Source organism: Tachypleus tridentatus, chromosome 13 (assembly GCF_004210375.1).
Source record: "Tachypleus tridentatus isolate NWPU-2018 chromosome 13, ASM421037v1, whole genome shotgun sequence".
Lineage (NCBI taxonomy): Eukaryota > Metazoa > Arthropoda > Merostomata > Xiphosura > Limulidae > Tachypleus > Tachypleus tridentatus.
This window is the reverse complement of record NC_134837.1, coordinates 249,665,639-249,691,835: the sequence shown is the minus strand read 5'-3', so window position 1 is coordinate 249,691,835 and position 26,197 is coordinate 249,665,639. Positions and strand designations below refer to the sequence as shown.

The window sequence follows — 26,197 nt, the reverse complement described above, 5'->3', positions numbered from 1 at the left end:
AAAATGAACTTTTCAAAGGTTAAAATGCTTTCAGTAACACAGCTCAGTAAACAACATTTTATATTTAATCTTAATATCATCTTAAGAGAATAAGGAACTTAAGAATAGGGCACGACATGTCCAGAAGGTTAGGGCGCCTGACTCGTAATCTATGTCAAATCATACATGGTCGCTCTTTTAGTCATGGCGGCGTAATAATGTGACAGTAAAAGAGTAGCCCAAGAATTGGCGGTGGGTGGCAATGACTAGCTGCCTTCCTTTTAGTTTTACACTGCTGAATTAGAGACGGCTATTTCAGATAGACCTCGTGTAGCTTTGTGCGAAATTCAAAACAAACCTTTAAAGCTCTGAATTCTATATTTATGCAACACATTATGTAGAATGCGGATATGAAGTATTTCCTTGTTTAGAAATACAAATACCATGCCCAAAAGGACAATGAGTATTTTGTTTTTGTTGTCTATTGCTACTTGTAAATGAATGTTTCAAAGTATTACGTAGGTTTCATTCAAATCTATAAAAACTATCAATGTTAGTAATGTCCAGGTTCAATACATTTTTACAAAAATATTGTGATAATAACGTAGTTCGTGAAAGTTTTAAAACTGGTTGATATCTATCATGATCAAAGTGCATTATAATTCAGTGAACTAACTTCTGCGTGAGAGATTTATATTTTGTAAAGATAGGTTTAACTATCAGTAAGAATTATTGGACTTTTCGCAGTAGTATTTTGATAATATAATTAACTGATGGGAGTGAGAAACCGTATTTATACCTATTGGTGCCATACAATATTTTTTGTTTTATTAAAGGTTGTAACTGGATAATTTCACGAGACAACTATAAAATTCCCGCTCTTCGCTGTGGGGCTCTAAGGCCTCTCATGATTCATAGAGTCCCCAATGTAGCCAATAAGATTTTCCATTAACCCAAATTGTTTCTAAAGCCATCCCAAGGGGATGGTGATGGCTCCTCTCTAAAAGAAAGCATGATATATGTGCATATTTGCTAAGTTTGGTTCCGCTAACTTATGAGTGTGGATATGAACACAGCTTCAAACATGGCGACCACGAAATTTTGAGCTTTGTGAAGGGGGAATAAGAAACACAAAATCCGATGCAGATTCAGGTTCGACAATCACGAAAATATTTTATTAGACTACAATCATGGTTGGGTATCCGTCCCTCCATCGGTAGAGGCCTACGACGTATAGATAAGGACATTTGAAGTCCACTTGTCACTAGTTCATGAACTATAACAAATACGAACACTTATTATCAATAAAAAAATAATTTAAAAGTAGCTCAACGTCCATTCAGCTGTTGCTGACAAAATAACAGCTAACTTGTAGAACACGCACGCTCCGTAAAAGAAAGAAAATACTTTATGACACAGATAGGTTTAGTGCTCCTAAATATGGTCTGTATGTTCCTCGTAAAGTCGAAAAAACGAAATTCTTGTCTATATTGACGACTCCATTCCATTATAAGCTTCTGCGTACACACATAATTGTACTTTATTTCTGCCTATGTTCTGCCCATCAGCTCCAATGGAAGGCCATTCGGATTTCAGTCTTCAAGCACTTTTCTACTTATTACTGGTCCAGATCACATTATGTAAACCACTATACTGGGAGGCTAATTGTGAAATCTTCACGTATAAGAAGCAATTCTTCCTACACTGAGACTGTAAACATTGCTTTTCAGGCAGAGAAAAAGTAAGAAATGACTGTGACTCAGGATGTTAACATTACTTTTTAGTGTCGCTAGTGTTGACCAAGAGCAAGTATCAGTTTTTTATTCTATAAATCAGAGACTGTTCGTTTGTTTCTATGTTATGAAGCACAAATCTACGCAATGGGTTATCTGTGCTTTGCTTACCACGAATATCGAAATCTGAACTTTTTGCGTTGTCAACTGTAAGACTAACAACTGAACCGACAGTAAACTGAATTAATTTTTACATTTGTATCCTAAATAGTTTATCATTTGTTGTTTCTAATTCGCCTAACCTAGCAAGCTTCTACCAATAACATAGATCGTTATAATTAAACGGAAGCTGAGGTCGTGTTACAAACAATAAACAAGTACCGGTGTTTACTGAATTTTAAAAACAAAGTAAAAACTCAATACATTTTTTTATCTGTTTTCAATTAAGTAAACCAGTGGGTGGCTCAGCATTAAGCTTGATGGCTCATGAAACTAGATTTCGAGGTTCGATTCTTGTGCTGTGGACAAGCTTTGCGCATAACGGAAAAACATATTTAATACTAACAAGTTATATTGAAACATCAATAAATATATTAAAACGTGAAGAAAGCATGTTATGAAAATTTGATTACAATTGCAATAAACTTTTCTTGGAGACTTTTATCTAGCTTTTGTTTTGAACTTAGGAAGCTTAGATTTTTCTGAAAACAAACAAGAAAAAGCTTTGGAAGTTAGCAGTTATAGTAGCGGTAAGAAATGTGAACGTTATTAATTGAAATTCTCAGTAGTTCCGAAATAAATGTAGTCATTTGTACTCGTGTGTCAACCATTTGGAGCCCGGCATGGTCAGTTGGTTAAGGCGCTCGACTCACACCTTGAGGATCGCGAGTTCGAATACCCGTCACACCAAACATGCTCGCCCTTTTGGTCCTGGAGGCATTATAAAGTTTGGTCAATCCCGCCATTCTTTGGTAAAAAGAGTTGCCCAAGAGTTGGCGGTGGGTCGTGATAGCTATATGCCTTCTTTCTGTCCTAAATAGCTTATCTTTTGTTTTTTTTTCTTTACCTATGCTAGCAAGCTTCTACCGATGACATGGATTGTTATAATTAAACACAAGCTGAGGTCATGTCGTCACCACCACCTCTAACTCCTGGAATACTCTTTACCAACGAATAATGGAATTCACCGTCACATTATACCGTCCCCACGGCTGAAAAGACGAGCATGTTTGGTGTTGCTAAGCAATACAGTCAACGTAAAGCAATATAATGAGATAAGTTATCACCTTTTAAAGTTGTGAGCCTTTGACGTATCAAGATCTTGTGGTAAAACTGACAGTAAAATGATAATAGAATACTGCAAAAACTCCAGTACTATGTCAAACAAATAATAGAGCACTGATATATATAGGAAGTAAGAGGTACAGTAACATGTTAAATTACTAATACAGCACTGATAAATAAATAATATATATATATATACTGTATAAAACGTTTATCTCGTCTGTTACGGTACACATCAACACGCAAATTGCACGAAACACAGTTTGTCTTTTTAAAATCTTCCAGTCGTTTATATATATTTAAACGGAAAATGAGCTACTTTGGGCAAATAATTAGATTTGAGGTTAGTTTGGTAGTGGCCATCACGAATAATAAGATAGAATGAGTTATAGAAGCCGCCCAACTTTTGATATCTGGCCCACAAATATCATATTCATTGGCTGAAAATCGCTATTATATTTGCTTGGTTATCAAGGTGACACATTGATGTGCAATATCACCAAATTTTGTTCAATCGGAACCTTTGGCCACAACTCTATAATAACCCCATGTTTTACCCGCAGCACATTTCGCTTTTAAAAATGTGCAAACTAAAGCGCGCTTCTTCAGCTCAGCAGGCTAACATGGCCCAAGACCAGGATGACAGTCCAAAACAAAAAAAAAGACCCCAAAATTCGTATTCAAATTCAGCGCCTGTACCATCACAGTTAATAATTAGCAGGGACATACAGTTGACCGAGTAGAAATACATCTTTGAGAATCAGGTTTATCATGTTCTAATCGAAAAGGATTCATCAAGAAGAAAATTTGAACATAACTTAAAAGTATACAAAAGTCAATCTTTCTTAACCTGAAGATGACCTAGTAAGATCGAAGCTTTGTTTTTTTATTTATTTTGAATTTCGCGCAAAGCTACTCGAGGGCTATCTGTGCTAGCCGTCCCTAATTTAGCAGTGTAAGACTAGAGGGAAGGCAGCTAGTCATCACCACCCACCGCCAACTCTTGGGCTACTCTTTTACCAACGATTAGTGGAATTTACCGTCACATTATAACGCCCCCACGGCTGAAAGGGCGATCATAATTGGTGTGACCGGGATTCGAACCCGCGACTTTCGGATTACGAGTCGAACGCCTTAAACACCTGATCATGCCAGGTCCCATTGTTCTGTCTTTATCAATACTGTATTAATTAATACCCATACCAGCCGTTCTGAGATACATTTATACAGAAGTTAATGTGCCAGTCAAGCTATAGTTGAAGCAGTTGACCTAATTTACATACAAAACGTTGTTTTAGTGAAATACTATAAATATTACAGTCATTTTCTACACATATACTGTTACTGAATTATAATTAAGTTTTAGAAAACATGTTTGTAAAATATTTATTTAGATATAATTTTGATAATAAAAATTGTATATTACTGCCCGTAATGTAAAGGAAGTTAAACTTGCACATATGTACACTACATGGTCACTTCTAATTTGTGGGTTCGGCTATTACAGCCACACTCATTGCTAACAGATGCATAAAGTCAAGCATACAGCCATGCAATCTCCATAGAAAAACATTGGCAGTCGAATGGGTCGTACTTAAGACTTTCAACATGGCGCGGTCATAGGATGTTGCCTTTGCAACAAGTCAGTTCGTCAAATTTCTGTTCTTCTAGAGCTGCCCTTGTCATCTGTTATTGTGAAGTGGAAACGTCTAGGAGCAACAACAGCTCAGCCACGAAGCAGTAGGCTACACAAGCTCACAGAACGGGGCCACCGAGTGCAAAAGTGCATAAAAATTGTCTGTCCGCAGTTACAACACTCACGATCGGGTTCCAAACTGCCTCTGAAGGCAACGTCAGCAAAAGAACTGTTCGTCGTGAGATTTATGAAATGGGTTTTCATGGCCGAGCATCCACACACAAGCCTAAGATCACCATGTGCAATACCAAACGTTGTATGGAGTGGTATGAAGCACACCGCCATTGGACACTAGAGTTCTCTGGAGTGATGAGTCACTCTTCACTATCTGGCAGTTTGACTGATGAACCTGGGTTTGTCGGATTCCAGGAGAACGCTATCTGCCTGAATGCATAGAAAAGTTTTGTGCAGGAGAAGTAATGGTTTGGGGATGTTTTCATGATTTAGGCACTTTAGCTCCACCAAAGGGAAATCTTAATACTACAGCATAAAATGACATTATAAAGAATTGTGTGCTTCCAACTTTGTGGCAACAGTTTGGGGAAGGCCCTTTTTTTGTTTCGGCATGACAATGCCTCCGTGCACAAAGCGAAGTCTTTAAAGACATGGTTTGCCGAGGTTGGTGTGGAAAAATTTGACTGGCCTGCACAGAGTCCTGACCTCAAACCCATCGAACACCTTTGGGATGAAGTTGAACGCCAACTGCGAACCAGGCCTTCTCGTCTGACATCCGTGCACGACCTCACTAATGCTCTTATGGCTGAATAGGAAAGAATCCCCACAGCCATGTTCCAAAATCTAGTGAAATGCCTTCTCAGAAGAGTGGAGATTGTTAGAGCAGTAAAGGGGTGACCAACTCCATATTAATGCCCATGGTTTTGGAATGAGATGTTCAAGAAGCACATATTAGTGTAATGGTCATGTATCCACGTACTTTTGGCCATGTAGTATATATATTTATATAGACACCATAAAGTATAATAACATGCCAGAGAAATAATAAGACACTGATATGTAAATGTATATTTATCTCTATAGTTGCCATGAAGAACAATATGTCAAATGTGTAACAGAGCACTGATATATATATATAACAGTACCATGACAAATAACTAAAGTAAACGTAGAACAGTATAGAGAAAATAGATAGAGCATATCACACACTTATCTATATCGATGCTTTGAATATACTATAAAAACTTTGTCGTTGTTAAGCAGGGTTAATAGTTAAATAACATTTATGTAAGTAGGCCGGTCTGTTTGGAAGATTCATTCTCACAGCATTTTGTACAAATGTCTTGCAGTAATAATGAATAAAAAATCTCACACTGTGTTTGATGAGATTGTTTGTTTGTTTTGAATTTCGCGCAAACCTACACGAGGGCTATCTGCTCTAGCCGTCCCTAATTTCGCAGTGTTAGACTAGAGGGAAGGCAGCTAGTGACCATCGCCCACCGCCAACTATTGGGCTATTTTTTACCAACGAACAGTGAGATTCACCGTCACATTATAACGTACCTTCGTCTGAAAGAGCGAGCATTTTCGATATAACGAGGATTTGAACCATGATACTGAGATTACGAGTCGAGCGCCCTCTGGCAATGTCAGGCCTTATTTGATGAGAAGACGTTCTTTCTCAACAAACACGTTCAAAATTTTTATGATTGTTAAGACAGTTTGAATGATTGGTATTGAAAATACTAAAGTTCGGGCATAGTTATCTTTAACATAGATTTGACGATTAGAAGAAGGGAAATTAGTCTGTAACACTTGCCATCTCTAAGGCAATTCTTCATCATTTTTCTTTCTCTGTAACGAGCACATTATTTGTAGCTGAAGTTGCTTTTATTTAGATGGAGGTTTTGTTCTACACGTGCACAACATACAACTTTTGTGGGCATTGTTTGTTTAAGACATCATAGACCAACAAGACTCAAAAGTGAAATAATCTATAAGCAATACACTGTATTTTTGTAATTTATTACATATTTCATTTCAAACGGAGATATCAGAGCACGTAACAAGAAAAGTTCGTATTTTATTACTAAAATTTCTTGTCAAAGCATATTCGCTTTAAGACTTCGGTGAAGAAAAACGACCATACAATGGCCTGTCTCATCTTTACTTAAGTTCTAACACAGTTCGACCTTTATACAAACAATTGATTTATTGCAAGTTCCTCCTCACTTGCAAATATTAGTTTTGTTTTTTAATTTTCTTTATATTTAATGAATTTCGATTTAGTATTCTTGCCTATTTTAGTTGTTTTTTTTAACTTTTAAAGACAGCGTTCAGTATTCTATTGGCAGAAGTTCTTTAAGCACTTGCTCATATCGATAGGGCCGGGCGAGGCCTAGTCGCGGGCATGCTTGGACTATGAATCAGATGATTTAAGGTTCATGTCCCGCTGATGCAAAAATACGATCAACATTCTGGGACTGTTAGTGGGCTATGCGAATGATGATCAAGTGCCAAAGTTCGGTCAAACAAGAGTCGCCCATGAGTTTGTGGTTGACACTGTTGATTGTATACTTTCCTTTTAGACTATCAGTTCAATATAATGTGCAAATTACCCTGTGTGTAGCCTTGCGTGAAAACTCTAAGTTCCTCTCATATCAATAATTTCTTATTACGCACTACCTTGTTTTTTCTTAAAGTGTGACAAGCATCATGCAACTTATTTTAATATAAACCTCGCTTCTGTTTCTTACTGGACCAAGTATGGCAAGAGAGCTTCCTAATTAATACTTCCTAATAGCAGTTCTAGAACATTCCATGGTAAAGAATACTACCTTGAGCCGAAGACTCGGAAGAAGACATCGGCATTGGTCCAGCGTCAGTCCGATGCTCAGGTGACAAGAGCAGCCATCCCACTAGAAGCGTTGTCAGAAAATTCGGTGGCATGACTTATATTTACTAAAACTAAATCACAGATTCCGAATTAGGAAAAACAATAAACTTTCAGCTCACATTAGTCTGAAAAACAAACGAACAACAACAGACAATAAAACTTGTTTACTCTTTGATTACACGATTTTCGTCTACGTTTCCCCTACTCAGAAGGCCTAACTACCGTACAGGTAGAACTAAGCAGGTTAAAAGTTCTACCTTCAGCCGCAGCTCAGTTAGAAAGGTGACTAACGCTCGATCCTCTACTAAACGTTTTAAATCTCCGTTACTTGTTTCGCTCTCTGTCGGTAGCAATGAGAACTACCAAATCACAGACAGCATGACTGGAATAACTTCTCCGCACTATAAATATTAAATATCTCTAAATGAATGCATAAGCTCAGTGCGTTGTTCCGTGCGTTTGTTATTATATGTTAACTGTTTAAGTTTAGGCTTATTTATTTTCCTTTTTTTTGCATTTTTTTTTTTTCACAGACGATTGTTTTCTGATTTCCATAAATGACGAACTTCTAGACCGGTTGTCACCAAACCTGGTATGTACAGTTAAAGCTCCTCGGAGAGAAAGTAAAGGAAATAATTCTTCTGATCCGTCCCATTTATGTTACCCTCGGGGTCTCTCTGTCTTACCCGTGCGTTGAACGGCTGCTTTAACTATTGCGCATTATAAGACGTTCGGTACCTTTGTATTAATAGAATACTTTCAGCTGTAAGTGTGTACAATCAAGAATTATGTTACTTATATCTAATTCTAAGTAATGTGTTAACAAAGCAACAAATTTCAATATTAACAAATAGAATATCAGATAGAAAAAAAATATTTGATAGAGTTAATATAAGGCATAGAATACAGTGTGGTGAAATAGAGAATCGTACGAAACTTTAAAAGATGTGTTATACTACTATTAAACATATTAAAACGGTTATTACTTAAAAGTATGTACTTTTAGTTATTACTTGGTAATTATAAAAGCCTTTTAAAGTATGTATTTCGCCTGGTAAAGACCAGGGAAGAGTAAATAATGTTTCCTTATTGCCATAGCAACAACAATACTTTGTCTTCGTCATAGCTTCTTATTTCCATCACTTCCGAACAACCTTCTTTGCCGACAGCCAGAAGTTTGCGGGCTTACAACAGTAAAATTCGAGTTTCGATTCCCTCTGGTGGACACAGTAGATAGCCAAATGTGGCTAAGCTAAAAAAAAAATCTGATTCATCGTCACAACGACGATGGCACATTGTTCAAAACATATTCGTTCTACTTCCAGCCATGAGAAAAATCGTCAGGAAGGTTTTTAATCTGCTAAGTTTATTAATATTCTCCGGACCATAACAACGCCTCCCCAATGGCACAACGGTATGTCTGAGGACGTACAGCGATAGAAAACCAGCTTTCAAAACCCGTGGTAGGCAGAGCAAAGACAGCCCACTTTGTATTTTCGTGATTAACTTGAGCAGTAACCATAGAAATCATTTACTCTATTTGTCTTTGAGCGCAATACTATAAAACGAAAAGTCTCCGCCTTTTCCACTGCGGGGATTGAACCTCGAAATTTAGCTTCGTAAGTTAATACTTAGCTTATTAAACCGATATGTAAGACAAACAACAGAGGTGTACGTATATGTTAGTTAATAACCGTATGAAAGTTATAGAAATGAGATGATCTAAGCCAAATCACTGTCTGAAGGAAATTATCGTTGAAAATTTTAAAGGTTAATTGGTCTTCAAGAATAATCACTCAATCTATATTTTCATAAGACGTTTTGATTATTTGGTTTTATAATTTGAAGATTTCTTGGTCTCGAAATTCGTGTAAGGAGAACTAACTGCGCTAGCCGTTCATAATTTATCTAATCAAGACCACCCGCTGCCAACTCTTGAGCTACTGTTTTACTATCTAATAGCGGAATTGACCGTAACATCATAACGCTTTCACGTTTGAAATGGCGAGCGTGTTCGGAGGCGGAGATTCGAGCCTTCGACCCTGAGATTGAAAGTTGATCGTCATAACCACCCGACCTTGCCTCATAATTTGAAGGAATATACAAATACACACAGTTCAAGAGTAGGATAAAGCTGATCAAAGAACAAAATGTTTAGAATAAAAATCTCCTTCATGCTTCAGATATGATATATATATAATAAAATTATTGGCCAGCTGGTTAAGGCACTTGGCTTGTAATCCGAGGGGCGCAAGTTCGAATCCCCTTCATACCAAACATGCTCGCCCTTTCAGCCGTGGGGCCATTATAATGTGACAGTCAATCCCACTATTCGTTGGTAAAAGAGCAGCCCAAGGGTTGACGGTGGGTAGTGATGACTAGCTGCCCTCCCTCTAGTCTTACACTGCTAAATTAGGGACGGCTAGCGCAGATAGCCCTCGTGTAGCTTTGCGCAAAATTCTAAATAAACAAACAAACTTATTTCCAGCCTGGCACATTGACAACTAGGCCACGTACTACACAAAATAATCATTTTAATAGATGAGTACGACAAAATTCAATATAATTAAAAGAAAAAATAACTTCACATATTTCTTTTAATCAAAGGTAAACTTTAAAACTGTGTTGTGTTCTTTTGGCGGGTAGGTTAAGTAACTTTTATTCAATAAAATTGGTTAATTCTAAGTTAGAAATTGTGCTGAGGAAGCGAGTTTACATTTTAGTTCTCGTTTGCCAACTCAACTTCACAAGTAACTCTAGTAAAAAAAAAACAGATATTAAATTAGATTTAAACTATTTAAAATTCTTGGAGTATTTTGGATCTGATGAAATTTTGTAATAGTAAAATTTAAATCATTTTCAAAACACTTCTATTACGATCTCCAGGTAACTGAGGGGAAACAAAATATTATCACTACCACCGTTTGCGTTAAACAGAGCAATTCTAAACGAAATTGATTTCTGGCATCTCAGACTATTTGACGAAAATTGCTTACTTACTATTTCCGCATATGGACCACTATTATATACACCTGGCAATATGGACCACTATTATATACACCTGGCAATATGGACCACTATTATATACACCTGGCACAGTTCCTTTCTAGTGAGTTATCATGGTCGATTGTTTTTATAAACGGACTTAAAAATTGGAATCCAGCGATCTCGTGCTTTAAGAGAAGCTACAACTGATAATATGTGAAATAATCGAAACCAGTTGTGGAAATATTAAACTCTCTTTCAAGTCTCTAGAGGGGAGCAAACCACTTGTTCAACACAACTCTAAGTAGTTGTATTATATTAAACTTGCATTCCAGATTATTAATATTAAACTTAATTTAGTCAAAATATTCTATTTAGTTACGTTTTTTTTTCCTAATTCAAATTACTTTTAAGCCAATTTATTATTATCCGAGCCTAGAAAGTTATAAGTTATTTATCAAAACAGTTTTTTAATTTCGCACAAAGCTACTCGAGGGCTATCTGTGCTAGCCGTCCCTAATATAGCAGTGTAAGACTAGAGGGAAGGCAGCTAGTCATCACCACCCAACGCCAACTCTTGGGCTGTTCTTTTACCAACGAATAGTGGGATTGACCGTCACATTATAACGCCCCCACGGCTGAAAGGGCGAGCATGTTTGGCACGATGGGGATGCGAACTCGCGACCCTCAGATTACGAGTCGAACGCCTTAACACGCTTGGCCATGCCGGGCCCTATTTATCAAAACAGATACGATTATAATAGTTCATTAAAGGCAAGACAGAAATAACAACAGACCTGAAATAGGCTGTGTCTTTGAAATACCATAAGAACATTCTTTCGATGACAAAACATGTCAGTTGGTCTTTCACCAGCGAACTTTTATATACAATGTGTTTTTTTTATACGGCAATAACAACCCATGAATCCTAACATAAAAATCGTATAAACTGGGGAAGCGAGAAAGCTTTAGATTTATTTATAATCCAGAAAACATCAAATTTTAATGAATTCATCTATTTTAAATTCCTCGTAGCACGCATTAAAAAAGAAAACCAATATGCTGGTTTTATACTTGTATGGATATATACGATATGTAATGGATAAACTAAAAGGACCTTGATAAACAAATATATAGCCAAACACGATGTTTCTTTATGTTTAGTAAACCCCCCTCGATTTTCTCTTCGTCAATTTGTGTATTTTACACTCAAATTAGATTATTAGTACTGTATACGAATGCAGTTTTTGTCATATTTTAACATACAATCAGTCTAAATATTGGTGTCTGGTACAAAGCATTGCTGTATTGTTAATTGCAGCTGATACAAAATAAAATCGGAATGTTATATTTACACATTAATAATTAATTAATAACGACGTGATTATGAAAATCAAATTATAACTCCAGATGTTTCTTCTAATCAGAAGAGATCTAAGGGCCTTCTTTTCTTGATTAACTGAAATGTCTTATGTTTTACTTTTTAAATATCCAAAATACAGGGTAGACAGAAAAAAGTACCTCCTCTTGAAAATGTTAAGTTGTTATATCTTATATAAGATGACAGACAAATAAACAAAACTATTTGTTTTCAGAACGGTCACGTCGACATCTGTTCAAATATGATCTCAAATCGTACGGGCCCGGCATGGCCGAGCGTGTTAAGGCGTTCGACTCGTAATCCGAGGGTCGCGGGTTTGAATCCTGGTCGTACCTAACATGCTCGCCCTCCCAGCCGTGGAGGCGTTATAATGTTACGGTCAATCCACTATTCGTTGGTAAAAGAATAGCCCAAGAGTTGGCGATGGGCGATGATCACTAGCTGCCTTCCCTCTCTGGTCTTACACTGCGAAATTAGGGACGGCAAGCGCAGATAGCCCTCGAGTAGCTTTGCGCGAAATTCAAAACAAACAAACAAACATTCTCAAATCGTAATTTTAACACTGGCTTTTGTAAGTACCTGAACTCTTTATTATTTTAGTTACATTTACTTATAAAACGTGTTGAACACCAGCTGTAGTTTATTAGATTTTCTTATTTCAACAAGAAGATTCTCTGGAATAATGAAACGTACCAATGAAACTCAAAATAACACAAACCAGTTTCACAAGTTAATATTTAGTCAACATACCCTCGTATTTCAGTACTGCTTCACATCAACGTGGTCTGCTTTCAATAAATGTATTTCAGTACTGCTTCACATTAACGTGGTCTGTTTTCAGTAAATGTATTTCAGTACTGCTTCACATCGACGTGGTCTGCTTTCAGTAAATGTATTTCAGTACTGCTTCACATCAACGCGGTCTGTTTTCAGTAAATGTATTTCAGTACTGCTTCACATCAACGTGGTCTGCTTTCAATAAATGTATTTCAGTAAATGTATTTCAGTACTGCTTCATACCGACGTGGTCTGCTTTCAGTAAATGTATTTCAGTACTGCTTCACATCAACGTGGTCTGCTTTCAGTAAATGTATTTCAGTACTGCTTCACATCAACGTGGTCTGCTTTCAGTAAATGTATTTCAGTACTGCTTCACATCAACGTGGTCTGCTTTCAATAAATGTATTTCAGTACTGCTTCACATCAACGTGGTCTGCTTTCAATAAATGTATTTCAGTACTGCTTCACATCAACGTGGTCTGCTTTCAATAAATGTATTTCAGTACTGCTTCACATCAACGTGGTTTGCTTTCAGTAAATGTATTTCAGTACTGCTTCACATCGACGTGGTCTGCTTTCAATAAATGTATTTCAGTACTGCTTCACATCAACGTGGTCTGCTTTCAGTAAATGTATTTCAGTACTGCTTCACATCAACGTGGTCTGCTTTCAGTAAATGTATTTCAGTACTGCTTCACATCAACGTAGTCTGCTTTCAATAAATGTATTTCAGTACTGCTTCACATCAACGTGGTCTGCTTTCAATAAGTTTGTAGAGATATTCCTGCACTATTGACTACCATTCTTCTTTGATTACTACAAAAAAGTTCATCTTCCGTGTTTGGCTTGTGATCTTTCCTTAATCGGTTTAACTCAGCCAATAAATTTTCAATCGAACGATATTGGGTGATTCACCTGGCCAATCAATAACTCTTATTTCTCATATATGTTTTAACAATTGCAGAGAAACTTGTTTGATCATTTTGTAGGTTAATTGGAATAAGAAGATGTAAAAAATTTAAATTACGATTTGAAATCATATTCGAACAGATCTCGTCGAGTGCGTTCTAAAAACATATAGTTTTAGATATGTTTCTGTTATCTAATAAAAGATATAATAAATTAACATTTTCAAGGAGAGCCACGTTTTTGTAAACTTCTTGTAAATATGAAAAACATATTTTGTGTGAGAACTGAAAATAACGTTTCTCAACCATTTTTTTTTTCAAAAGTAAACGGACATGTAAAGTTTACTGTATGCTTATTTGCTAGCTCTTAAAACAAAATTATACAACTAGCTATACGTGTTCTGCTTACCGCGGATATCGAAACCCAGTTTCTAGCGTCATAAGCCCTCAAACTTACCGCCGAACAACCAGTGGGCTATCATACGCTACATCTTGTAAAACTTATTTCCTTGTTCTAAACCGTTATGTTTTAATTTTTATGCTACTAGAGCTTAAACAACTCGAATATCCTTGGATTACAACGTATAAGTTTGTGTATATTTAAATCGGCTGCCTGCCTTATGTGTACAAGCCTTCATGCATGTCACTAAGATATTCCTGGAGTATTTTAATACATATATCTAGCGAATGTTTCTCATCTTATCGTGTATTGTTTCATCATTGTTCTAACAATTTTCACAACTTACGATAAGTTAACAATCGAAGGCACATCTTCAGTCTTATAGAGTACAACATACAAAATCTTCATTAGTGCATCCAGTTGTCCAACATCTGTCGCTTACCCAAGTAATAGACAGCGACCCTACGTGGGAAACGCAAGTATGCATACAAAAGTATTTCCCATCATATCTAATATTAACGATATTTTTTCAGCCCTCATTCAATTTTTTTTTTTTTTAGCCTAAGAAAAGTGGCACTCAATCGTTTGAGTATATAAATCCAATCAGTTCGAAATAACATTGGTTTGAGCAAAGTTAATTCCCTCGTGAGATTCTCCGAAACGCCATCTAATGGTCAAATTTGATTTTCCCAAAAAGTTTTCTGTTGTTCGGAATCTTTCAGCGTTTTGCAGTTATCAGTACAGGATACTATATTTGCATACTGTTCACAATTTTGATGTGTGCCTTACTATTGGAGTTTTTAAATTTACCTTAGAATATTACGCAACTACTTTGACGCTAAGGGTTAACTGTACCTCATCTGATAGATTTAGATAAGCTAATATATGATATGATGCCGCAGGAGTGGTCTATGATCGACATGCTCAGTATCTATATATATATATAAGGGTTCACGACGAATTTATGACCATTTGAGAGTGTAATGCAGTTACGACATAATTATGTGTGAATAATATAAAAAAGTCTTTCCGACGAAACTATTCATGCACTGAGATTGTTAACGTTTAACAAAACGTTGTAGAGCCAAAAGACACGACACATTAAGGAAAGAAGCTATCAGCTTTCTTTATGGAGACAGAAAAACTAACACAGCAGAGAACTTAAGATAGGAGTGAGTTCCAAATCCACACTTTAACCCAAGCTGAAGTAACACTCTCATCCGTCAAGTAGAGGGTATCGTTACGAAACAGAATCCTTCAACTCAGAAAACACCGTAATTAAATGAAACACATCTGTCGGAACACTTAATAGGATAACAAACAGAGGTTAAAAATTGGAAAAGTGTCACGTTTACAGTTTTACAGATTCTCAAACCAATGGTTCTTTTTTATCAGAAATTATTTTAAAAATTAAATTACAACAAGTTTCTTTAGGGAAGTCTAACAAGGTTTTATGTTTTGATCTGCATAGACATTATCTGAGAAGACGACAAACATTTATAGAAAGTTTGTCAAGAAGTCTTGTTTGTAATTGAGCTCAGTATCGTTTGCAGTAGCTAATCTATCTATATTTACATATTAAAAGCACTTTATGTTCGTAATGACCCCTTTGTCGTTAACGTTAAACTTTTTCTTAATAATAATCAAATTGGCTTATTAGCTTGTCTCAAGCGAAATTCTTGAGTTCAAATGCTAATCAGGTGGGAATTAAAAAATTATTTATTAATTCAGCATATTTAGAACACGATATTATTATATTAGAAAAAAACATAATAACCTGATAGTGCTTGACTACCATATGGAAGTATCGAATCCCAGTTCCGTTGGGGTTTTATGTTGTTTGTATTTGTTTATTTTTTTATAGATTTATAATTATATTTACAACATACTCTTTGAATATTCGGGAAAATATAATTTAAATTATAGATTAAATAAGAAATAATATCATATTACATAATAAAAACAAATGACTGTATATGTCAAAAACAAATTAAATATCTTTTCAATCCAATAGGTGTCACTACAATACATTATTATTTACCTTTTTTACTATCAGTAAGAGGTTTTTAAAATTTTAAACAAAAAAATCCATAAGCAATGTTAAATGATTTTTTTTTATTTTCGTGTATTTGCTTTTCCAAATAAGGTTTTTTTTCTGTAACAATTAATAAATAGCAGCTTCAGACATTTCAGTATGTACTAACATTTCTTTGAGAAACGCATAGTATAGAAGTATACACAAGTCAAAATGCTAAAAAAGGGCCACTTAAAGTGAATAAATATTAAAAATATATTGTTTTTGTGAAGTACTAGAAAAAGGATAAACATTCTTCACACGTACTATAATATAATTCATTTTTAGTTTGTTTGTTTGTTTTGGAATTTCGCACAAATGAAAGGGTGAACATGTTCAATGACAATTTTCAATTCCGTGATTAGCAGGTTGTGAATCAAGCGCCCTAAACTAAACTAAAAATCGTGGCAGCTATTCTGATTTAACACATAACATCTCAAGAAGAGACGCAAGGCAATCGAGGGCGCTCAGAAGAGACCTTCTCTTCGCCCTACTCATGAAGTTAAATTTAACTGGGATAGTGATTAATGACTAATCCGACAAGATTTAAAGTTAACGAGATTATGCTGCCATCTGGTGGCAAAGGTCCGTTGGTGGTCCGCGACAGGTTAAATATTGACTTTATAAAAACACAAGAGGACAGAGATCTGTGGTCCTTGGATCTACAGATCTACACGATCAGGATGCCAAAAAATCTACCCTGACCGTGCCCGAAAGTTGCTGAAAAGAAAATCATGGTTAGCAAAGCTTTAAAGAAACCCAACAAAAACATGCACAACGGTAAAACACATGAGTTAAGTCAATTTCATATGTATCGATGAGTCGTTCAATTTCTGTCTGGAACAATTTGTGTCTTGTTACGAATCAGGTTTGTGTCTTCTTGTTGTTGATGTTGACGTCTGTAGTCACAACGTGCATGGATTGAGTCTGGCATGAAGTTTTCTTTCTTGGTTTGGGTCACTGCTGGAGAGTAACGCCAACGTTGGTCAGAGTATCCTTCAAGCGCCCTAGCTACCAGCTCCCTACCTTATTAGGTGTTAATACGCCCCCTATCTGTCGGTAAAAAAGGAATCTCCACAAATGGCGTAAAGTTCTTCAATCCGGCTGAGTTTTCTTGTTTCCTTTCTGACGATTAGGGCGGTGTATATAGGAGGCTTAGTCTCCCGAACTGGTGAAGACAGTTCATCTCTGACAATTCTCTTTTGAATACTTGTTCGTGAACGAATAAACAACCATCCCAAATAAAATGTTCCTTACAGAGCATTATTCTCCCCATTTCAAAAATTTGATAAATATGTTTCACAATAGTCTATGCATATACAAGATTCACGCACCAGTTATGTGGACAATAACAGTTACCCTTGATAGCTTTTTAATAAAACAAACAACAACAAAACAAAACACACTGAGAATTACTAATTAACAAAATATTGTTTTATAATAGTTTCACAACAATGAAACTTTTGCGTAACAACGTTTTTAGGAATAATAAAGTATACAACCTTAAGCAACACTTTAACAATTTTCACAACGAATTACATGTAAATTTTCCAGTTGATAGTACAAATAGTATGAATGAAATTAGCCGTCTGAAAGCACAACTTCACGAACAAAAGGAAGGCCTAAAAAGATCATCGATAGAACTAGTTACATTAGCTAGTTATAAAGTAGCTTAGATTCTAGCTCAAAAACAAATCATTTTCTGATGCTGAACAAGTAAAAGAAATATTGAATGTGGTCATTGAAGCTCTGTTGGAGAATTATGATTCAAAAATAAAAGATGATATTTTTCAAAAGGTAAATAATTTGCAATTAATTCGAAGAACAATTCGGAGAATGCTAGAGTTAGTGAGAGACATAGAAAATCAGTTGTTTGAACAATTAAGATTGTTTTTTTTAGCGCTAGATGAGTCAATACATGTTAGTGACACTGCACAGTTGATATTTTGGGTTCGATATGTAACTTCAAGTCTTCAAGTGAAGGAAGAAATGCTTGGCCTTTGTGGATTACGAGTATGTTGTTAAAAAGTAATATTTGAAAAGTTCCCTAAAATTGAAGCTTTGTCATGGCAGTGTGATTTGCACTTTCTATGCGACATGGTAGCTCACTTGAATAATTTGAATACGAAGCTTCCGGGAAGAGGTAAAATAACAAGCGAGCAATTACAGTCTGTTCATGAATTTCAATTAAAGCTAAACCTCCTTGCGGAACAAATACAAAAAAAATGATTTGACACATTTTGCAAAGTTGAACAGTTTTATAGAAAATAATAAAGGACTGATTTCTCTTATGCTAAAGATGATCTCTACGTAAACTGGATCAATAATTTATCTCAAAAATTTGAAATTGATATTTGAATTTTTGCATGATTCATTTCAAGTTGACTTAGGAAATGTCAGTAAAAAAATTACATCTTTTTTGTCTTTGGATAAGTGTGGATTTAAAGACGAGTTGCTTATCCTACAAGGTGAAGAACCCATAAAAGGTAAACAAAAATATTATATCAGAAAGATGTGGCTCACTATTCTGATAAATGTAAATATAGCAATTTCAAAATCATTTTCCATACTTGGATCCACATGGGTGTGTGAGTCAACATTTTCTATACTAGATTTTCTCAAGTCTAGATACATATCTCGGCTTACTGACAAATTTAGAGGCAGAGCCGAGATGCTTATTGATGAAAATCCCCATCAATTTTCACATTGAAGGTTAGTTGAAATGCAATTATTTTGATTAAACTAACATCTTTCTTTTTTTTTTTTAATAGTGTGGCCAACGTTGTTTTCATTAGTCGCTGTTGTGGCCACTATGAAAAATAAGTTGCCCACCCTTGTCCTACAGAAATGATTATCAATTATAGAACATTTAGTCTAATACGTTACAAACCATAATTCTATCTCGATGTTTATTAGCAATCATACATCGAAAAACTTTGATCTAATCAAAACTTCACCATCTAAAAGTACAAAATGGGATTCTAGTACAAATCGAAGAGATACTGTATTTTTAATTGTGTTAAAACAAACATAAAATTGGAATGCTGTCTTTACACATCTTTAATTTGGAAACCATGAAGAATTAATTAATAACATGATTATGAATAGCAAGTTGTAACGTAAGGTGTTTCATCTATTTAGAAAAGAGCTAAAGGCTTTATTTCTTGATTACCTGAAACGTTTTGTAAGTTACTTTTTAAAGTTACAACAAAAATTTGAACAAAAAAACATCTCTTTTTGTATAGGAACGGAAATTAATTTCTCAAATATTTTCTTTCAAAATAAACAGACTTGTGGAGCATAATCGGGTACTTTTTTTTTGCTGTTGACATAAAATTATACAATATCTTTGCCCTGTCCAATGCAGGTATTGAAACCCGATTTTTTGTACGGAGACACTGGGAGTATACCATACGTTATGGTCTGTAAGTCTTACGTGTTTTAAACTATATTTTATTTTTTGTTACTAAAACATGAAAAACTTGAATATTCTTTAGTTACAGTATATTAGGTAGTTTGTATTTTAGTGGACTGAAAATTAAAACGTTGTTAAAATAAAACCATATATTCTGCTGTCTGAGCTCTTCCCACCGTGGGTATCTAAGCCTGATTTTTAGCATTATAAGCCTTCATACTTTGCCATTTTGGGAGGGAGAAGTTTATCAAAGATAGGATTAAAAGATGACACGATAAACTTGTGCAATTTATCTTTTGAACAAACGATCTTATGCAATGGGTTAAATAAGTTTCTATTTTTGAAAGCACAGAACGTATTCTAAGCAGTATGAATTTTCATATGCTTGACTGAAATATGATTTATTAAAGTTTAATCAGTGAACAGTTAATGCCAACATTTTCAAAATATAAATTGCAAAAGATTAAAATGTTCAGAAAACAGCTAAAAATGGGAGGAAAAAAAACCCAAATAAAACAACGCTTTTCCACGATTAAAATTGCATCATCTATGTGTTTTCTGAATTTTAAAACGTTGTGTGTTGGATAATCCACGCATCTATACACAAGACATTGTTTCATCATGACAAAATTTTATTGAATGGTTCTACTTTATAATAACCAGTTCATTTAAATATTGTTGAATATATATGTGATACATCTAAGACTAAAATGTCTTTTATGTCACAAAAAACTTAAAATTATAAACTACTTTACACTTATATTTAAAAAAGTATCTACATTAAGAACTTTCATATAGAAATATCTATCTATAATCACGAGTACAATGTTCCAGAAAACTAGCTAAAACAAAAAAATCTACGATAACATCCTAGGCTCCATCTATTTTGTACACAAAGTTGGAACTTGTTTACAATCTATTACATGTATTATCACCATAATATAGGTTATCAAATGTAACATCAGGATCTCTCTCAAGACACATTCAACATATATTAAAACATGTTAGCACAATCCTCAGTATGAGGAAACTCACAAAAATAGGGATGGCCTATACTTTTGTAACCTATCTAAACTTCATCATACGTATTGACTTTAATTATTCATGAAAATCATAGTAGAAAACTTGAGTAATCTTTAATATACTTTAAACACCAGCAAATAAAAATTAATGTTGTTCAATTTCTAGTCAACAATAAAATTGTAACCATGTGCAACTGTTTATATTAATTACAATAATTTATGTTAAAAAAACACCATATCTGTATTTTTTCTTAAAAGTTTATATTTCCATGTATATAAAGGTTTTGTACTATCAGTTGTCTTGTACCAAATGGAATTTTGGTAATTTTCATTCCAATCAAAGCAATAAAAAATTATTTTTTTCACTTAGAAATTTAAATTGCATTTAATACATGCCATCAAAAGATTTGTTTCAGAATTTTCATGCAGAGCTGCACAAAAGATTATTCATACATAACCCTTCCTAATTTTGATATAACAAACTAGAGAAAGACACCTGGTTAAGAAAAGTCATTACCAACTCTCCTGGGCTGCTCTTATTTAACCAATTATTGTGAGTTTACTTTCACTTTATATAACAAACTCATGACCTTAAAGTGTAGATCTAATGTATCTGGTAACAGCCCACAAACCACAAGATTCATGGTAAGAGTGTGCCAACCATAAAGAATCTGGCCCAAATAAAAAAGGATGCTCTGGTTAAGCACAATATCATGGATTTACACAATATTATGACCCATGTGAATACTTGTTTCTGGTCTTAGTTGATTAAATATTAGATAAATAATTTACAGCTAAGTCAGTAAAAGTATACACAATAACAATTAACTTCACGTGTTGAAACAAGTTGTTACCTCTTGCACATGCATCAGTTTTATTATATTGTACATGCATTAGTTTTGGTAGTTATCATGGGATTTTGTATTCAGAAACTTGATGGATTTTTCTTAATTCACAAAGCTGGGAATAAGTTTTCATGGATAGTTGCAAAAGTTGGATACTAGTATTTGATACTGAAATAAATATCCATAGGGAAATATCAATTCATTATAGCAGCACGTTTCTAGAGAAATGTTACACTGAGTGTAACACATGATACCTGAAAGATATTTGAAGTTCAAAGTTGTTTTAGTAACCCTTTTGCTATGGGCTTTGTATAATATTCACAAGTCCATATACACATTATGTACTTGCACAATAACTTTTGGTACAGCATGTGTACCTACACAAAATTTGGTAGAATTTTAGTAAACAGTACAAGCTTTTTGTATATAAAAATGAGGTTTTGTAATAAAATATTTTCACTAAAGACTTGTTTGTGAAAATAGTCTGTTTTGTTACTGTTCCGAGTGCAAAGTGATTTCTTGTTATGATTAAGAAAACTATTCTTCATTCCTAAAATTTCAAATGTTATCTGTGTAGTCTTTAAAACCTCCTAACTACATTTCAGTTGTTTGTTTCCAGTGAGACTTTATTTTCCCTACCATAACTGTGTCGGGTCTGTCACTTGACCAACCTTGTAACAATCATAAAAAAAATTACAATTATGCTTTTTTCATACTAGAACGACTACATATTTTAACATAAAGCTAAATAATTATCAGTGATGATGAGAAAACCCACTTGTAGAGAAAAATATGTATGTAAAACGGCTGGTTTGGGTTGAGAAAATTTTTTTATGCAGAGGAGTGAACAACGTTTCGACCTTCTTGTGAACCTGACAATGATCGAAGAAGGTTGAAACATTGTTCGCTCCTCTGCATAAAATATTTTCTCAATCCAAACCAGTCGTTTTACATATATATAATTATGTATATGTTTATTATTCTTTATTATACTGACCTTCCAGTCATTCCTAGCTAACATTACATAGCTTGCATTGACATGGTGCACTCGTGTTACTTGTGCAATAATTTAAAACTGACATACAGTCTTCCCTGTCTTGGCTGTGTTTTGGTGGACTTTTGTAATATATTTTAATAATTACACACTACATATGTACACAGATTATTACTATTTAGAATATTATTAAATTTATTTTTCTTAAAATATAGAACAATAAATCTAGAATAAAGCAAACAGTTATGTCTTCTTGCTGTGACCTTTGAACTAGGTTGCTGCTGAACATACATTGCTAAGCCTTTTAAAATTTCCCACATGGGGGATACCAAACGATTTTTTTTAAGGTTTTACATATTCCGTTGAATAATAAAAACATCATAAATAATATAGCAGACTAAAGACATAACCTACTTTCATGAAATATTGGCTCAAGAAAACATGGTAGTCTTTTCACAGATTAAAATAGTTGAGAAAATCATAAAAGGGACATTCTAAACTGTTGATTGATTATTCATACGTAATACACTGTAGTAAGAGTATATAAAGGATCATTTCAAAAAATGGAAAGAGTTGATTGGGGCCACTGTGTTTGATTCAGTACATAAGCAATATCTGAGCAAAATAAAAAGATACAAGGTTCTTACATTATATTCTAGTTTGTCAATAACAGTAATTTGATATTGCAAACATTTAATTCTAAACTGCTGCATTCAACCTACCATGCAACTCAATAAAATCTATATTTGTGTTATTTTAATATTGACTTTTAAATTTAGAAACAAACTCACATATATAACATTAAAGTTTGAACTATAATCTACAATCTGATTGCAAACTTACTGACATAATTGTGAAATGGTAGCTCAATACAATATACTGAATGCAAGTCAACAAACTCAATAACATGGCTTGTCATGAAAGGGTTAACAATACATTTAATAAATGCAGACATTTTGATCTGTTGCCAAAAAGTAAAATTCTACCCCAGTAGCACATGAAACGTCAGATGAAAAAAGGAATAACATTTTCAGATAGAAGTCTGATAAGAAATCATTACTGAAATTCAAACTATTTCTCTCTATGTTTCCTTATGTACCTGAACATTTTTATCACATTTCAATAACAGATGTTTAAAGTATTTATAATTAAGGAAAAGATACTAAGACTCTATTAGTTTCAAGCTTCTGACCAGAAGGAAAGCAGTCACCCAGCAACACCCTACCACCCACACTAAGAGATTGACTGTCACTATGATAATGCACCCATAACTTACTATGCAAGGGACATTTTGCAATATCATATAGTTTTGAACCCTGCTTGCTGGCTATGAAATCCAGAGTTCTATAATGTGACCAGCCCTTGCCTTAAACCAAAATAATTTAGAATATCAAGAGTGGTAGAGTTTGAAAAACAAGTAATTTAGTACTGATTATGCATCTCTTGTTATATTAATCCTAATTTACAAAAACTAAGGGGTTCTTAATATATCTAATTAATAAAGAATGCTCAATCTATTTTGAAAATTTTATTCAATTTTAAACAATTGAAGAAAAAGACTTATATGTAACTGCATTTCCACAATATCATGTTTAGAAATCACTTTCATGCATTAGAATGTCTCTTCATGCAAGTTGGCACTCTGCCCTATAATCCACACCTCAGTAAAGACATCACTCATATAGATGTTTGGTGAGGACCAGGTTCTTAGCCAGTCACCACAACTAGGATCCATCTATCCTTGGCCTCACCATCCATCACTGGTTCTTGGTTAGGGATTTTTTTTTGATATTGTTATAACCCATCAACCACTCTTCAACATAAAGTTGCCAATATGACACACATCTGGAACAGTTCTACAATGATGCAATAACCAAAACAGTTACTACAGTGACACTGCTGGTACTATTCCAGAAACCAGTAAAAGGCACTTGCACAATACATTACAAACTGTTCTAAAAACAGTACTGTGCAAAAGGACAAGGGAATATTTTGTCATTCTTTCCATTCTATGAGGCTAATTCTTCCATGCCATTACAGAATGTAAATTTCAAACTATGATATTGCATCACTGATCCCTGTTGACAACCGAATGAGCCAAGCCATTAATATGTATTAATCTTTAGAATGCCCATCTACTTGTATTAAGGGTTTGTCACATACTGATCACGGTTATGGTCTGAAATAATTGTTATGGTACCCCATGCTGTGCCTTAACTATATATAAAAAAGCTACCAAGGAACTAGTAATATGGTACCAGTATATGTCAGAAAAAAATCAACTTCACAAATAAACCTTGATAAAAATTGTGTTTAATTATTTAATGCTTGGTCTCGATAAATATTCTTTAAATCAATATAAATCGCATGCTTTGAAAGTTTGTTTAGTATTATTAAACTCTCAAAACTATCACATGAAATTGAAAGTTTGTTTAGTATTATTAAACTCTCAAAACTATCACATGAAATACCTAGGAACAAACATCATGCAATGCCCTATTTAGTTGCTTCATTTGGCTTACAAAAATAAAACCAGTAATGTTAGAAGTAATGAAAAGAATGCCAAACAGTAAGATCATGATAATAACTGGATCACTGTTGAAGAACTGAAAAAAACAAAACAATTGTCTTTGGTTAGGTGAAGAAGTTATGCAGTAGTGAATGGTGTGTATGTAAGTATTATAATAAAGTATCTCAGGCCATAATTAAATAACAAAAGCTTGTATCATAAATGAACAAAATAAAACTTGATAACTTGAACATCTTGAAGGTGGATCAAAAGTAACCAAGTTCCCTATTTCAGCTAACTGTACTGTTGCTCTAAGTCTTCTTTAGAGAAGTCGGAATGTTTATTTGACCATCTCTATAAGTTTTAGAGCCTGCATTAACTTCAACTAACAAAACGTACGTACGTGCATCAACAAGCATACAAAAAATAATAATGTCTACTTAATCCATATCTACATTGCCCTAAAGTCTGTGTAGCCATATTATTTGACTTATGCAAGGCCCTTCAAACCTCCTCTTGGCTAACCACACACCCAATTCGGAGTATCAAAGAAGACTAAATTGACAAATAAGTTAAGAGGAAAAATATATTTACATACTAAATGTTTACATAGAAAATAAAAAGGGTACATAAAAAAAACTAATCAAAGAGGAAAAAGAAGTTATTAACCTCAAACATTCACATTTTAATGATGAAAAGCATAGTATCTTATGAATTTAATGAAATAAGATATCATAAGGCACCAATAGGAAGCACAAGACATTGAAAAATTTGATTCTTGTATTTAAACATCATTCTGGAAAATGAAATATATCAGCCATTTTCTTTGTCATGAACCAACTAATCAGATCTGCTAAATTCAAAACAATATTCTTTTCTGACAGCATGATTGGCTAGTTAACAATACTAGACACACCATATAGCTTTCCCTCTTGTCCTGGAACATTTCATATAGAAAGTATACAATGGACAGAATAAACTTTTCTTGCTGCTCTTCCATCAATAGTTCAAATTCAGAAAGAAAAGCATCTATCTACATTTGTACATCAATGAGCTTGAACTCCATGGTGGACATTATTATGCTGTCGGAAGAAAGACTTACCAAATTCATAGATGCTAATCATGATGGCACAGGCTGGAGCAATCTTCACAACTCTTGGAACAATACCTGATGCAAAAAAAAAATCATTGCAAACCAGTACAAATAAAAAAGTCAAACCTTTAAGTATTCTATTCCATTTTTTTAATATATCCAGTTAAGATGCTACAATATATATTTTTTTTGTACATAGTACCGTGAATTTACAAGTCATTCCAGTTTGTCAAATTCTGTGATCAAGT

The 26,197-nt window shown here is 34.3% G+C and overlaps 2 protein-coding genes across 5 annotated transcripts in view; both read right to left on the bottom strand.

Moving 5' to 3' along the window:
* LOC143239239 (uncharacterized) overlaps positions 1–7,827 on the bottom strand; it is a 93,296-nt gene extending 85,469 nt beyond the window's left edge. For both annotated transcript variants that reach the window (XM_076480150.1, XM_076480149.1), the window contains exon 1: positions 7,485–7,827. In XM_076480150.1, the coding sequence (XP_076336265.1) occupies positions 7,485–7,596 (112 nt within the window). In that variant the 5' untranslated portion in view covers positions 7,597–7,827. The remainder of the gene's footprint in view (positions 1–7,484) is intronic.
* A 16,976-nt stretch (positions 7,828–24,803) lies between these two features.
* Positions 24,804–26,197, bottom strand: part of LOC143237122 (mitochondrial glutathione transporter SLC25A40-like) — a 48,288-nt gene continuing 46,894 nt past the window's right edge. For all 3 annotated transcript variants that reach the window (XM_076476016.1, XM_076476013.1, XM_076476014.1), the window contains exon 11: positions 24,804–26,024. In XM_076476016.1, the coding sequence (XP_076332131.1) occupies positions 25,903–26,024 (122 nt within the window). In that variant the 3' untranslated portion in view covers positions 24,804–25,902. The remainder of the gene's footprint in view (positions 26,025–26,197) is intronic.